Genomic DNA, 15,981 nt, shown 5'->3' with positions numbered 1-15,981 from the left:
GTACACCAAAGGAAAGAGAGTAGGTAGGCCTTCCCCAGAAAGCCAGGAACAGTCATATTCATAATGCAAGGCGAAAGATCGATCGATGGGAATACAGGCTGTATCTATAGAGTAGTATCATTCATGATAGCCAGCTAGCGTACAGTACTTGTACATAATATAAAAGATGGAGAGATCATGAGGTATCACGAACCATATACACATCTCCATGCATGCACCCGCACCTCTGGTCGAAAAACAAAGCAATAACCAACCAACCAGCTATATGCATCAAGTCAACAAGATGAAACCTAAATATAAGCCTAGGAATAGAACGGAACAAAAATAACTATCAAGAGAATGACAGCTTTACCCCCGCCTCTACCACTACCCGTAGTAAATACAAGCGGAATTACGGAGACGGAGGCAGAGATGGTAACTGATAGCAAGTAAGGAACACGATGAGAAAGAAAGAAAGGAGGGAAACAGAATATCGGTTCGGGACGATGATGGTGTTTGAGGGATAGATATGCGGATGAGAATGGGATGCGAGTAAGTGCTTCTTGTTCCATCCCATCTCATCCAGTCCTCAACACAATCAACAGGTCACAGCTGTCTACATGATGTTCAAGCAAGCAGAGATGGAGGTATGCAGAGCAACGGGGCATGAATACAGGAGGAAAAATAGCAAGCATTGAAGCAAGCACGTAGTAAGGAGCGAACATGAGCTCTGAATGATACTCAGGGATTCAAAAACCCAGCCAGCGCATGACATTAATTCTCTTCATTTTTTATATATTGATTCATCGATTCATGCCTGCCGACCCAACATCATAACTCCAACCCATACATACAATCATATCCGTACCGTACCGTATAGACATTAATTAAGTGAGCGACTATGCTTGCTAGCTTGCTAATACCCAAAGCTTTGCTAAATGCTATGCTCATCCCCAATCTCCTCCCCAGTCCCATTCCAAGTCCATCCATCGCAATGCAATACAATGCAACCCATGCGCTACGCTAAAAAACCCTCACAGCATCTTGTATAAATATTCTCTCTACACCCCCTTCCTTTCCTTTCCGTTTTCTCTTCTCATCTAACTTGAAATGCTCAATTCTTCTTCTTCATTCGTCCCAGAAAAGCGGACCGATTACTCTACAGGAGCAAAAAATCGACTAGCTTCTATAATTGACTCGTCACCATTTGCAAAATCCCATCCCACGATAACAGTCGTTTGGCTACAGCATATGATGCGCCGGGCATCAAATTGCAGCTTGAAGACGCGTGCCATGTTGTTGGTGAGGTGGTGGTGATGGTGGTGTGCAGTTGGGGGTACAATGGCAGCAGCGGTTGGAGGTTGAGTTTGAGGTGCAGGCGTGGTGGTAGTCGCAGTGGCCGTGCTTGTAATTGTCGTTGTATCCATGGGCGTCGTTACAGGTTGCTGAGAAGACGAGGCTTGAGCTTGAGTAGCTGACCGAGGACTAGTATCTTGAGCCATTTCAGTCAAACCTTGCACTGCCGCACTCTCAATAGAATCATCCGAACCCGAAGTCTGTTCACTTGGGCCAGCAACAGTGGCTTGTTGTGCCTGTTGTTGCCGGTACTCATGAATGGCAGTCAACGCCACCGACTTCATGACATGTTTCGTAGTCCCTTCTTCCAAAGCCGAAATTGTGTCCCCAAGATGTTTAAACGTCATCGTTGGGGGATAATCTCGTAGGGCTGTGCGCAGTGCGGTCGGGCCTTGAGAGACTGTCATTTCGATTATTTGACGATAGATTGCATCGCTATTTGGAGTATTGGGAATCTTAGGGAGAATGGATAAGTATGGTTCATCCTCGCTGGGTGGATTCCCGGCCGACCTTGCCAAGGCTTCTTTTTCCACGGCTTCTCTTGCTACGGCGTTTGATGCCATGTGTGCAGCTTCTTCTTGTCTCAAGGTGTGTTGTGCCCGCCAGACTCCTTCTTTGTCTCTGCGCCAGATGATGATAGTCTCGTCGTATGACCCAGAAACAATTCGACCGAATCTACCACCCCCACCACCGGGTGGTAGCTTAGCACCATAAGCAGTGATATCCTCTGGCTTCTTTGACCCCGCATTCTTGGGGCGACCCCGCTGATATCCTTGCTGTGCCGAAAGAGTCCCTGAATCGATAGCTTTGAAATATTCATAGTCGATCTGCTTAGCTTCTACCTGGTCCTCTTCGGAGCTGTATGGCAAATCGCCAAAGCCTGCTTGTACGGTTCGTACAAGGTTTGAATGAGCTCTCAAGCTTGCCACTTCGAGACCAGATTCTTTGTCAAAGACCTTGACTTCATTATCGCTACTGCCACTAACAATGCGACGACCATCATATTGAACACAAGCAATGCCCTTTGAGTGCCCAATCAAGGTTCGTGTACATGTTCGTTCTGGCCAATTCCAAACTTTCACAGTACGATCTCCAGAGGCCGATACTACTTCATCACCAAAGATCTGAACAGCATTGACAGCTGCACCATGCCCATATAAACATCCAAGCATACTGTAGGCGGGTAGGGTTGGTAGGCGAGAAAGGGGTGTGGGGTTCAAGCCGTAATTGTTCAAGTGTATAGGGACTGGATTGACACCTTGATTTGGATCTGGATACCCAGATTCCCCAGGTTCCATTGGTCGTCTGTTAAAGATCTTGATGGTCTTGTCCTTGGAACAGGTGACCAAAACACGCTTGTCAAATCTGACATTCAAAACTGATTCTCGGTGGGCTTTCCGCAGCCTCTGGATGATTTGACCAGTTGAGAATCTCCACAATACCACGGTAGCGTCACTACTTCCTGATACTATTAAGTCCTCCTCCGGATCAGCATCGAATTGAAGACATAAAACAGAACCAGTATGCGCACGCAATGGCGGTTTGACAAGGCGCTGGGTATTCAAATTCCAAATACGCAGTGTTCTATCCCTGCTGCCACTGACAAGATATTTGCCGGCATGTTGGATGGTATAGATGCATTCTTCGTGAGCTTCTTGTGGATGATTTGGGTGTGGTAATTGAAAATTCGTGTATTTCTCCATCTCCCAGTTGGCCTCCAACTTTCTCCTCTGCGAATAGAGATACTGCCAGTTGAGCTTCTTCCTGCCATCACTTCGATCCACCACCACTAATGACGACATCGGAGACGCGGGGGTCGGGACGTGAGGATAATTTAGAGTCGAAGCAGTGGATAATCGGTGGTTTCGATGACTATGTGAAGCATTCGCAGGTCTACTAGGATAGTTGGGGATGGAAATTTTGCTTGCTTTCGGTGAGGACATGGGTCTGGGGGATGCCATTTGTACGTCAGGATCCAAACTGCTTTCTTTCACCGATGAGTCCTTTGGTTCACTTGTTAAAGGCCCAAATATTGAGGATTGTGTAGGCGCAACCATGTCCGCATCCACCATTTCAAAGTCATCGTCTGCCTGTAGGTTGGGTAATATTCGCTGAGGTGTAGCCCTCCTCTTGCTCGCATGTTCCTCCTCACCCGACCCGCTGGATCTTGATTTGTCGGAATTGATGGCGGCTTCGAAATGCAACACTTCTGGGCGAATTACTCGGAAGCCTTCTAGTATATAAAGATGTTCCCATAATTTCCGGTCCACAGCCAGCAGCATCCATTCGCGAGAAGCTTGGGCTGTATGTATCAAGGAGACCGGGTCCAGAAAGCCAAGTATCTTCAGATTTACCTCGGTAGGTAGGTATTGAAAGAAATCTATATAGATCCGGGGTCGAAGACGTTGGACTATCTCGCAGACTTTGGAAGTAGGGAGATGATCGATGATGGACATTACGTATTCTAGAAGAGTTAGCCTCAGCATTTCCCTCGTCAATCAATGCCATTCGTACCTGTACGCTCCGATATGTTCATCGAAGCCAGCCATGGAGGAACAGGTGTTGATGCGGTGCCCAGCGTCAATGGATCCTCGCTGTAGCCCTCGTCTTGAGGGGATTGTTCATATGTTGCCATCACGAAGATTGTCTAATCCAAATCGAGAAACGAGTGACGTTTGGTGTTGATTGTTGACCTGTTTTGAAAGCGGGATGATGCCCTTGGACCCGTACACCGTTGTTCAGTTGTACCTAGGACTAGGACTAGGGAAGGGAAGCTTCCGTTATTCTTGCTCTTTGTAGATACGCGTGAATGTTTATCTGCGACCTAATTCAGGGCCGGGACGAGGCTGAAGTTGCGGTTCCTGTTGCTGGATCAGGCACCGCTTGTTTGTTTTGGGCCCATGCAATGGAGGTGAAGGAAGGACCGTAGAATGAGGGCAAGATGGGCCAGCACACAGGGTCACAACCACAACAAGACTCTACTGTGTCGTTGGGCCTTGGGAGATGGGATGGATGGATAGAGACAAGACGAGATGAGACAAAATGGCGGGAGGGTGATCATTTGCCTCCGCATTACATACAGTATTACTTGGTATGAGATATTACGGTAAGGAATAGCGTCCTATATGGAGAGTTCTATGTATCAAAGAGCAGGAGTGTTGGTATTGATTATGTATTCTGCATTCTGCCCTCTGCCCCTTCCGCCCATTGTTCACCGCTTTCCATTGAGCGCATGTGCATAACTCAGTCTCTTGTCACGTCCACCTCTAAGAAGTCGCCCTCCTCTCCTCCTCAGCCGCTAAGTCCAATTCTGAGACAGAACTGCCGCCAAACCTCGACACCCACCAGACAATCAATCCTAATCGCCCAAGGCACAATCCTACGCATCCACAACCGCAAACCACACCACACCACCACCTCCATCACGACTACCACCTTCTCCTCCGCCCTAGATACCGAGAAACGCATACATCTCCATCTTCTTCTCCTTCCAGTCCTGGCAGCAACAAACATCCGCCATATCGCATAGTCTGACTACATTCATCGCACACCCCTAATCTGTCCACTTCGCGGGGTTGGTTGGTTGCGCCCGTTCATTAATTAATGAAGGAACCGGAGTCTATCCTACTACCCTGTTCATGTCCTCTGGCGGCGTTGCCATCCACATGGCTCATGCTCATGGACCACTCTCCAGGACAAACACAGCGCCTGTGTTTCCCACCAGAAATACCAACGGCCTCTCTGGCTTGAGTCAAACTATGAGCCACAGCTCGAGATCGTCCCAGCTCTCAGGCTCCACCGCATTTACCTCTTCTTCGTCGACGTCCCTCTCGTCTCTCGCCAGCTCCGCTACCATGCTCCCGCCGCCAACTAGCGGATCAGTAGTTGCAACAAACAATATCATTAACCAACAAGCCGACGCGTCCCGATCCCTATACCAAATCTGCGTACAGCTTAGGCAGCGACTGGCCCAAGTCCCAGGCTTTGATGTACATTTACACGATTCAGAGAACGAGGAGGATGAGGAGGATATGGACCCAGTCTCGTCACTATGGCGGTGTTTGCGGAAAGGAACGCCTCTGATGACCATATATAACGCGATTCAACCCCCTATACCCTTACATCTTGATGAGAAGATAGAAACGCCACTTAAAAGGGCGAAGCGTGCAACATTCAAATTCGTTGAAGCATGTCTAAAGGGCGAGTTGGGTGTACCGCCGGGGGAGTGTTTTGCTCTTTCAGATCTCTTTGGAGATGATACAACGGGTTTCGTCAAGGTGCGTTGATTTCTTCCCTTGGTGGCTAGTGGGAATGCGTCCTTTTCTTCCAGAACTTTGCACACTTGCCCCATATCCTCCACTGCCCTCATTTCCCCACTTACCTTTGCTTCCTGCTTTCTACCGAACCAGAAAAATACCAGGAAAATGCTTATACATGTCAATTATCAGGTCACACAGGTGATCAACCTCGTCCTCGATGTAGCTCAACAACGCGGTCAACTCTTGTCTGTTGAAGAAAAGAGTGTAGACCCGGCTGCTATGACCGTTTCGGAAAAGATGAGCTACAGAGACCATGTGGTTGCGGAAATGGTTAATACAGAACGGAAATACGTCCAGGATCTCGAGAATCTTCATGATCTAAAGAAACAAATTGAGCAAAATGGCGTAGTCCCGGGGGATGTGGTCCACGAAATTTTTCTGAACATCAACGCCATTTTAGATTTTCAACGTCGATTTCTCATTAAAATCGAAACTACAAATTCTCAATCCAAGGACCAGCAACAATGGGGCTTGCCCTTTGTCAACTACGAGGAATCTTTCAATATATATAGGCCATTCATTGCAAACCAGCGAAAGGCCGCGGCCATTGCTAAGCGGGATTTCTCCAAGTTATCACAGGCTAAACATGCTATTGTCGTGGACTTCAATACTCTAGATGGATTCCTTCTCAAGCCGATGCAACGTTTGGTCAAGTACCCTTTACTCTTGAAGGTGATTTTCCACTTGCGATGTATCGGTTCTGTTATTAACATTCCTAGGACTTGCGCGACAAAGGAGGTCTAGACGAAACGATGAAAACCGATCTAACAGCCGGTATCGAAGCATCCAATCGAGTACTGAGGGAAGCCAACGATGCTGTTGACCAGGAGCTGAGGCGAGAAGCACGAGAAGACTTGGAAAGTCGGGTGGATGACTGGAAGAACCATCAGATCGATCATTTCGGAGACCTCCTTATGCATGGTCAATTTATGGTAGTCACAGGGAAGAGTGATGTCCAAAAAGAAGTAGGACCTCAATCTCTTCAATCACTCCGACGTCTTTCAGTTCGAAATACGGGAGCTCCGGCCTTCTGGCGCAAGGCGCTAGAAGCCGATCCGGCTTATTCATCCTCGGCATCACCAGAGACGCCAGTAATATCTGTTGGCACTCAGGATGAGGGTTATGACCAGCGTTGATACCCATCGCCAAGCTTTGCTCCGTCAAATATCTATCTCAATGAGTTCAATGGCGTTAACCCCCAGACCAATGAACCATTTCTTGCTTTCAAATTTGCTAACGAGTTGGGTCTTGCTTGCCCCTTCCATCAACAGTATACGATATACCTTTTCGAGAGAATACTTTTGTGTTGCAAAGAATTAAACCCAAACAAGCTTATGGGAACTCAAAAAGACAAGAAGGATAAGAACAAGAATAAGGAACACAACAAGAACGCCAAGCTGCAGCTGAAGGGCCGAATCTTCATGACCAATGTGACTGATGTTGTCTCACAGGCGAAACAAGGTTTGGCTTGTGCTTCCTTGCAGGAAACCCAGCTAACTTCAGTAGGCTCGTATGCGATCCAGATCTTCTGGAAAGGCGATCCTGGAGTAGAGAATTTTATCATTCGGTTCTCCAATGAGGATACAATGAAGAAGTGGTACGCAGGTGTTCACGACCAAAGAACCGCACACGCCAACTCGGCGCAAAGAGGAAATAGTCCTGATTCGTTAGCCACCGATTTTGCTTGGATGAGAGACCAGACGGCAGCCATGCCCAATCCATACGCGCAGCAGGAAGATGAAGAAGACGAGGATGAAAACGTCCAGCAAATCTTTGGATACGCCAACCAACCAATGCCTCGAAATGCATCCAGCACAAGTTTACGGTCCAGATCAACCACGGGGGATAGTAGTCAATCACTAGCCGGAATTGCGCGAGCTCCACCTCCACGATTTCCCATGGGCTTTCAAAACCCTCCTCTTAGTTTACAAACTTCAAACACTTCAATGCCCTCACCAACTCAACGTGGTTGTGATTCTTATTTCTCACCAGTTGGCGAATCGCCTGCTTCCTCGAGGACAAGTACTGCCTCATCGATGTTCCCGTTCCCCCGCCAAGGAACACCACTAGGCTCGTGGGAGGATCAAAATCGCTACACAGCGCCGGCGGGGCCACGCGCCCCTTCGAGAGGAAGCCAAACGCCTTTGGATACTTACCAGATGAATGGGCGCACACCTCAACGACCTTCGCTTCCGGCCATGGCATCACAATCGGCCCAGGCGAGTGCAGCAGCGCAACGAAGTCGGTCTTACAGTACTCCTGACATCAACGGTCAGGGAGGAGGTCGACAACGAATCAACGGCACCCCGAGTAGTCAAGTACCGGCAGTACCTGGTATTCCAGCGCATTTGCACCCAGCGTACGACTCTGGGATTCCCAGATCGCAGAATTCTTCTCCCAATGGGATGCCGATAAGGACAAACACTCAGTCACCAGGGGCGCAGAGAGAGCGGATGCCAATAGGTCAGTACCCGAACGGTGCACCTCAATATGCCAGGAACAATTCGATAGGGATACCCACCAGTTCTGCAGATAGTCGGGCCATGTCACCGCCACTCGGAAGCGCCTTGTCTGGTGACAGTGACAATTTGCCCACTCAGCTGAAAGTCAAGGTGAATTGCGACGGCAACTACGTGACGCTTGTAGTAGCATTTAACATCACATACCAATCTCTTATCGACCGCATCGACGCCAAAGTCGGCCGTTTCTCCAACAATGCCATAGCGAGAGGCACAATGAAACTACGCTACCGAGACGAAGACGGTGACTTTGTCACCATCGAATCAGATGACGACGTTCAAATCGCCTTCCAGGAATGGAGGGAGGCACAGAAAGCCCAATACCATGCTGGGCAGCTTGGCGAGATCGAGCTTTTCTGCCTCGGTGTGGACAACTAGAAGGATATTTTTTGGGGGGAAGAAACTGAGCTCAACTTACTAACTTATTGCATGGATAGACACATTAACGGACTTTGCTGGAATCATTTTTTGCATGGCCTTTATTTATTATCAACTTCTGAGACTTTGAAGCGAAACTGGGGAACATTATGACTTGTTACGTTTGAGATGAAATTTTTGGAGTGATGGATGGATGGCTTTTATCATGATATGCAGTGCAGGGGTTGGTTTTGCTTCTTGACGATTGGTGTTTATTAGCGCCTTATTACTTGGGCGGAAGGCGTGGCTTCTGCGGTGCGATGATTTTGATTGAGCATTTGGGGGGGGGTGCAATGACTTCGTGGTGAGCTGGTGGTGATAAATAGGCGTGGGGATAGGCATGGTGGTAGACAATGAAATGGAGACCCGTGGTATGTATGTCTTGATGTTGTAGTGATTTAAATCTAAGCCATTTCGCAGTGGAGGTTCTGGAATCGCAGAACATCATACTCGTAACAAGCCTGTCATTCAATACACTTTGTATTGTACAGTATATGCAATGCACCACCTATACGCCATGCCCATAACCCTCAAAAGTACAGCATCTTTCTCTCTCCATCTATGCAACATACATCCTTGTCCGCTCCCCTTCCTTGTCTCCTAGATATACATTCATCTCCCTATCCCTCTCTTCTCTTGTCCTTCCCACGTTGGTCCTCCATCATTCCATCAATCAACCCTTCACTTCCTCTTCCTAGGTCCAACAATCTGAGGATACATCCGCGACAAATGGTGATTAATTGTATTCTTTTTCAAGTTCTTTGGTCTCTACCTCTCACATATTAGCACACATCTAACCACATCCCTCCCATCCTCGAACCCAGGGTCCATTGAAACACAAAAGCGTTTGCCATTGCATGTATATTTTGCCATTCTAGGACTCAAAGTTGTGGGAAATTCTAATGACAATCTTGATATAAATCCACAACCGCTTTTATATCGTTTCCTGTTGAAATGGCAGGATGGGAATACAAGCGAGGAAATAACGTACTGGTGTATCCATACAAGTCCTCAATGACGTCTCCAGAGCCTGACATCCTGCTGCGGTGTACCCAGATGATGCCCAGCAAGCTATTTTTCTCATCATTAGCCCTCAGGTCTTGATATTCGAGAGAGGTAGAGAGGGGATGTAGATGGGGGGGGGGGTGGCAACATACTGAGCACGGAAGACATCAAGGCCAGACACGGATTCGCATCGGTTTGATTCGGTCTGCGGACGCGCAGTTTAGGGAGCGGAGGCAGGCGCATTGGCACCGAGGTTGTGGGCTTTGGTGGCATTGTGTCTGTTGGTTCTGTGTACTTGGACAATTGATTGAAGAAGTAGTGGTGCAATCGTGCAATGCTGTTTGATATCGAGCTGCTGCCGGGAGCTTCAAAATATTTTGGCGCTAGTTTGTTTCAGGACTAGTGTGTGTTAAATAGGGGCCGTGCCGTTGCTTGAATGTAATGTAAACAAAGCCGTACAGTACCGTATCCCACCACAACTTTAGTTTTCGACATCCTTACTACGACGCGCAGACCTTGAGAGACTCCATTTACGGCAGTTAATTAAAGTTCATGTCTATAGTTTTCACAGTATTGACATAAGAATTCTTTTTTGATTGACGCGGGTCTTGTTGTTTAAGCATCGCGTCTTGACACAATGGAGGACGCACCACTGGAAGACTTTTCTTCGAATTTGGAGGGACAAAATTGGTATGTTCTTCCTCCCTTTCCGTCCCTTCTTACTTGCTATATCTTGTACTGATTATAAAAAAGGTTGGTCTACAAAGACGCCCTCCTTCCCCCACCCACAACCCATCAAAAACCATGGCACCGCGCCCCAGTGCCCGCCTCAGCGCCTCGCCTCGCTGGTCAAAAGATATGGAAGAAACCGAATCTGCGCTCCAAAAATAAGGAGCTTGATCCTGGAGAGAGCCAGAAGGAGTTAGAGAGAGGCGGGGCTGGCATGCGTAAGAAGCAGAGGGTGCTGGGCGAGAAAACGAATATTGGTGATGCGGGGTGGATGGCTGTCAATGAAGTAGAAAAGGGCACGAGAGCATCGCCAGTGAAAGGAGTGATGTCGCCTGTTAAGGGGGAAAGAACCGCGAGGAAGAGAACGAATACAGATCGTGTTATTACGCCGCGGAAGCCCTTGAGGAGAGTTACACGACAGACTATGAGTCCCGTGAAGATTCAGAGTACTCTGAAGATCGGTCTGAAGCAAAGTCCTGCGAAGAAAGTCCCGCTCAATGACCTAGATGCTGAATCTGCGGAGGATAAACCGAGGAGGAGGATGTCTTTGAGGAGGAGTTCCAGGAGGGTTTCGCTTGCTTTGGAGGAACAGAATATGAGCGAGCAACCTTCAACCTCTCAGCCTGACAATGCTGTTCGGGTCTTCAGCGGCGGTATAGGTTTCGCCCAGCCGGTTTTTGTTCAAGCATCCGCTACTGCTGCCTACCAAACCTCTCCCATACCTCAGCCGGTCGCGCGTGAAATTACGCCTAGATTCGAGTCTTCCTTGGAATATGTACTATCACAAGAGCCCGAGCATATGGAAGTAAGCGTTGTTACGGAAGAGGCCACCGAGGCCATGGAGGATGACGAGCAAGAAGGCACTTTACAGCTTGCTTGGGAGTTAAGCGAGGATGATACTATGTCTACTAGTCTATCAGTGAACTCCAGTGGAGAACTTGAACGACCCTTTACATCCGATTATCCTCGGGACGGATCCAGCGAAGATGCTGATAACTCATATTCCACTATGCTCGATGATGAGCATTCGGAAAGACCAGAGCAAAGCCCTAGCCCTGCAAATACTTCAACGGACTTGAGCGAGGGCGAAAGCTCATCTTTTGCTTTGATCGATGAGGAATCGGAAAGACTTGAGGAAAGCGCTGTTGATACATCAACAGACTCGAGCGACGCTGAAACCTCATCTCATTCTCCAGATGATAAAAAGTTGGTGCAATCTACTGAGGAGCATGGAAAAGGTTTCGCAACATCAGATACGGAGGTTATGCAGCAAGAGACCGAGCTCTTTCCTCAACCATCCAGCCTAGAACAGTTGCAAGGACAAGGACTTGAGCAATTGTTTGCTGGGCGCGATTCTGTTCTTTCAAAGGGTGAATCAGAGCTGCCTGAACCGACCGCTATGCAGAAAGCAGATGGGCAAGAACATTCGGTACTCAAAGAAAATGAGCGTGAAAGTTCTAATGAACCTCTACCTTCAAAAATCCCAGCCACTCCGAAATCAACAAAGCGCACCCCTCAAAGACGCGGTGCTCGACGAAGCACCAGAACGCGAGCCAGCTCAGTGCACTCAGAAGACCCAACTATCCAAGAAGCACCCGTAGTCAACAATCTCGCAATGCCATCCTCAAGACGCTCGGTATCTCCCAGGAAATCCTCTGCGAAGAAGCAGGCTCCATCGCGTGCCAGCTTACCACAGCCCAAAGAGAGTTTTACCTTTGAAGGACCAGAACTTTCGACTCTCATCTTGAGTTCAGATCGCTCGGCATCACCAAGAAAGGTTTCTCCAAAGAAACAAGCCCAGTCTCCTCCACCAAGAATGGAAGCCCATCGTTCATTCGAGGCCGCGTCAACCCTACCCGAGGATGAGATGTCTGAGCAGGTCGAAGAGAGTGCAATTGATCATGAAGAAGCTCAGCCCCACAGAGACGAAACCACATCGCTGAACGAAGATCAACGGGTGGCTGGATCAGATACGAAATTCCAAATCGATCCTGAAACTGCTTCATCAGTGGCTGCTTCATCAGTGGCACAGGGATCAATGGCCGAGGAAACGAATATGGAAGTTTCACAAGAGCCCACTCAGACTCTCGAGAAGCTCGGATCAGAATCTGCCATTCACGATGACAACAATACGCCCAAATTAGAGCCCATCATAGATTCAGTACGTAACATCGCCGGGCTATCCGAATTTTTTTTGCATGCTCCAGAAGACAACATCACCACCCCACATAGTCTCGATTCGGACCGTACAACGGTAGATGTCCTCGAAGTTCTTGAGCCAATTGATGTCTTGTTATCGAATCCAGAGGCGCAACGCGAACATAGTCCGAATGAACCTGTTGAAGAGCTTCCCGAAACTAGTACCCCCGATCCAACAACCACGGAACTAGTTGAAGCGATTTCAGAGAATGCTCCACCGGTTACGTACGACCATGATGATACAGATATGCTCCGAAACTTCCTCACGCGGGTCAAAGCAAATAAAGCAGCCAAGGCCGAAACCGCAACTCCCAAGAGGAAACGTTCACTACCCCACTCACCTCTTAGAATACCCCTTGACAACGCAGATGCGGACGAAACAAACCTATCCCCATCTCCCAAAGAGAAAGACGAGTTTGACGTGAGTCACCCAACAGAGTCACCAGCCAAACGCCGGAAACGAAATGGGCCTACGACAGAGGAAGATATCACCGAGCCAAGATCCATCAGACGCAGTGGCAGGACTAGACTACCTGTCAAGACACCCCCCGCAGCTCCAAGCTTCATTCCAGTCCGAAGACTAGGCCAAGAAGGTGGCGACAACACCATTGCTGTTCAACAAAGATCCAAGGAGAAAGATCTCGCGGCAGTAACTCGCCTTAATACGCGCAAGAATAAAGGCGGTGCCCTTGCCCCTGCTGATGTCCTAGTCAAGAAGGCGGAAGAAAAAGATGATCCTGCTTCCAGACAGCGTGCTTTGAAAGAGGCCTTTGATGAAAATGAGAAGAAGCAGAGTAAGGGGAAGAAAGGGAAGAATGTCATTTGGGCAGAGGAATTAGCACAATACCAAATGGCGGATGGGAAGAAGGTCGCTGCTGTTGATAAGCTTCCAATAGTAGCAGATCCGGAGAAGGAAAAAGAGACAGCGACGAGTGAGGAGAAGGAGAAGAAGAAGAGCATTGTGCCTCCGAAAATGAGAAGCAAAATCGCGCTTGGAATGGCTGCGAATGGCACCCCAGCTCCTAAAAGGAAGAGGGGTGCACGTTCATGATGTGATAAGGACTGACAGTGTTTACTTGTGGGAGTTGGAGTTTGGAGCATTGGATGTTATTGGTGTTTTGTACATAGAATTACCGTGCTTTATCGTTATTGATATCCAAATCGAATTAAAACCAGTTAATTACGCAAACCTGCCTCATGCAGCATCGCATCGTTGCGAACGAACTGTTACAACATATCGCTAAACCTTACGATTAATCGAACGACAACCAACTCACTGCTGCCGACGCCGCTGCACTGCCGCGCTACTTACTTCGTCACAGGCCAAACTGTTACGCCAAGAAGACCAGGGAAAGGGGGCCTTGCTTTGGTGCGTTTACCACCCTTCTTAACCCCTATGCTATAGATTTCTTGGCGCAACAGTTTGGCCTCTGACGAAGTAAGTATACGTACTTGTTGGAAGTTAGAAGTTGGATGTTAGAATGATCATCGTCAAATGCAGGCAGATTAACCGTTATGACGATCCGCATCCCCGGTACCACTGTCTCGGATTTTGTTCATCTGTCTACTGTATTCGTCGGTACTTGGCTTGGGTACCTTTGGGTTGTACTACTCTGATATGCTTGAATAGTGCATGTACCTCCGTACTCCGTACACTAGATGGAAGGCTTGGGTCAGGTGGGTTCTTATCCGCCCTGCCCTGGACTGGACTTGACTGGCTTACCATGGACTTGGGACCGGTTTAATTTTATACTACGAAATATCACCGTATTACGTTTACTCGTACGTGCGTTAGAGGAACCCCATCTTTTTGAAGATAAGTTTCGCTCGCGGTTCTCGGCACTTATACGGGGGGGTATAGCTAGTTATAAAGGATTCCTTTCTAGGTTTCTACGCCAAGAAATAAGTGCTCGTCTGTTCCAAAACCGACGATATCATACAAGGGTCCTTTTTGCTGCGAGGTCGCGGGACACTAGACAGATTTATTTCGAGACCTTCCAAATCAAATCTCTTCTTGACGTGAACTACCTAGTTCCCTTGATTCGGCTGAGTCGTGTGTGGGCTAAGACTGGTACGTACAGCACTATCCTATCTATCCCTGCCTAGTTCGCCTGCTTGAACTATCGTTTGTCTAATGTACCCCACGCTACGCAACGGACCGCCGACGGCCAGTCCAGTCAGTAGGTACAGTACTCGTTCGGACAGTGCTTTTACAGTAGTGGTTGGTGGGGGTTTCGTGATTGCGATTTGCGATGGATGTGATGTTCTGAGGAGTGTTAATCTGGTCGCCAGCTTCCTTATACGGTAAGCTGCTGCGTTGAGGTTGCGACTCTGCGAGCAGTGGTGAGTTTCGGATCGGCATCGGCATGAAACAGCTGTATTATGTATTTTGTACAGCGTACTGTACAAGTACTACTTACTAGACGGGGTACTGTACAATCTGTACTCGAGTATGAACTGTAAATTAGTCTACTGGATCGACGATCTTCTCGTGTCCATAGCTTTGGGATGTACGAAGTACCTTGGTACAGTAGAGTCCTCCGAGCTCGCTTGAAATGGCAAGGTTCATGGCGTGCTTTTAGAATGTGTGGGTAGAGAGTGGATGTTTATTGATAAGGAAATTCATATGTTTGCTTGTACCTCCGTAACGTTTTTGTATTGGAGGCTGAAAGAGAAACAGTTGAACGCTTATTTTGTACTCCTACAATCTTCATCTGCTGCCTTTTGAGGAATGCATCGATTAGTGTTCAAGTTGATAGATAGTAAAACAAGAAATATACGTTTTATATTATATATCTATATACAAAGTCTATACATATACTCCTTAACTCGCATAGCATAATAAACATTCATTCGTTCTCTACATATAGATATCACCAAGGTGAAAATCATGATAATCCTATCTAAAAAGCTTTTCTTACGCTTGCTTCCGGCATATGATTAAAATCCTTCCTTTAAGCAATTATTAGGATACCGGTATACCCAATCAGAAGTCCAGAGAGGACAGATGGTTTGCTCCTCGAATTGAGAACCTCAATGTCATACGAAGTACTTCGAAGTAATGTACCAGGTGCTCCCCTAAAGTGCATATTTGTCCATACCGGCATATGCTGTTACGGGGTTCTAGTAGCCGGAAGCGTTCTTCTACCTCCGTAAATTTACTATCTGAATACGTTTCTGCATACACATCGCAGCCTACTCCGTCAAGTCCGAAGATCTTATCCTTGTCGCATCCTGGCCTCATAGAAAATTGATGATGATACTTGTACCCTGTACCGACTTTTGGCACGTTTTGCTTCCCTCGGCTCGTACTCGATAATGTTTAGAGAGCTTGTCCTTGTCTAGTGGATAACCATTCTAAAAGAGTCGTGGCATTTGAGAAGCTAGTTCCAAGCATTTAAAGGTACAGTTAGAAAGTACAGAGTACTTCTAACATCCACTGTATGTTGTGCTGCTAC

At 47.8% G+C, this 15,981-nt stretch overlaps 3 protein-coding genes across 3 annotated transcripts; 1 reads left to right on the top strand and 2 right to left on the bottom strand.

Annotated features, from left to right (window-relative positions):
• Nucleotides 1-1,133: 1,133 nt before the first annotated feature.
• On the bottom strand, nucleotides 1,134-3,970 carry BTRC (F-box/WD repeat-containing protein 1A; the record flags this gene model as incomplete). The annotated part of the gene is made up of 2 exons (XM_031146217.1): nucleotides 1,134-3,799; nucleotides 3,850-3,970. 2 exons carry the CDS (start codon nucleotides 3,968-3,970, stop codon nucleotides 1,134-1,136), a joined length of 2,787 nt encoding a protein of 928 aa, XP_031009488.1.
• Nucleotides 3,971-5,000: 1,030 nt separating this feature from the next.
• Nucleotides 5,001-8,551, top strand: scd1 (Rho guanine nucleotide exchange factor; the record flags this gene model as incomplete). The annotated part of the gene is made up of 5 exons (XM_031146216.1): nucleotides 5,001-5,612; nucleotides 5,784-6,326; nucleotides 6,374-6,773; nucleotides 6,969-7,115; nucleotides 7,161-8,551. The coding sequence occupies 5 exons, from the start codon at nucleotides 5,001-5,003 to the stop codon at nucleotides 8,549-8,551; spliced, it is 3,093 nt and encodes a 1,030-aa protein (XP_031009487.1).
• Nucleotides 8,552-9,271: 720 nt separating this feature from the next.
• MRP10 (37S ribosomal protein, mitochondrial) lies at nucleotides 9,272-9,868 on the bottom strand (the record flags this gene model as incomplete). The annotated part of the gene is made up of 3 exons (XM_031146215.1): nucleotides 9,272-9,358; nucleotides 9,582-9,661; nucleotides 9,748-9,868. The coding sequence occupies 3 exons, from the start codon at nucleotides 9,866-9,868 to the stop codon at nucleotides 9,272-9,274; spliced, it is 288 nt and encodes a 95-aa protein (XP_031009486.1).
• Nucleotides 9,869-15,981: the final 6,113 nt, after the last annotated feature.

Source organism: Lachnellula hyalina (genome assembly GCF_007821495.1).
Source record: "Lachnellula hyalina strain CBS 185.66 chromosome Unknown contig00005, whole genome shotgun sequence".
Lineage (NCBI taxonomy): Eukaryota > Fungi > Ascomycota > Leotiomycetes > Helotiales > Lachnaceae > Lachnellula > Lachnellula hyalina.
The sequence above is the reverse complement of the archived record's forward strand: the minus strand, read 5'-3'. Positions and strand labels throughout refer to the sequence as shown.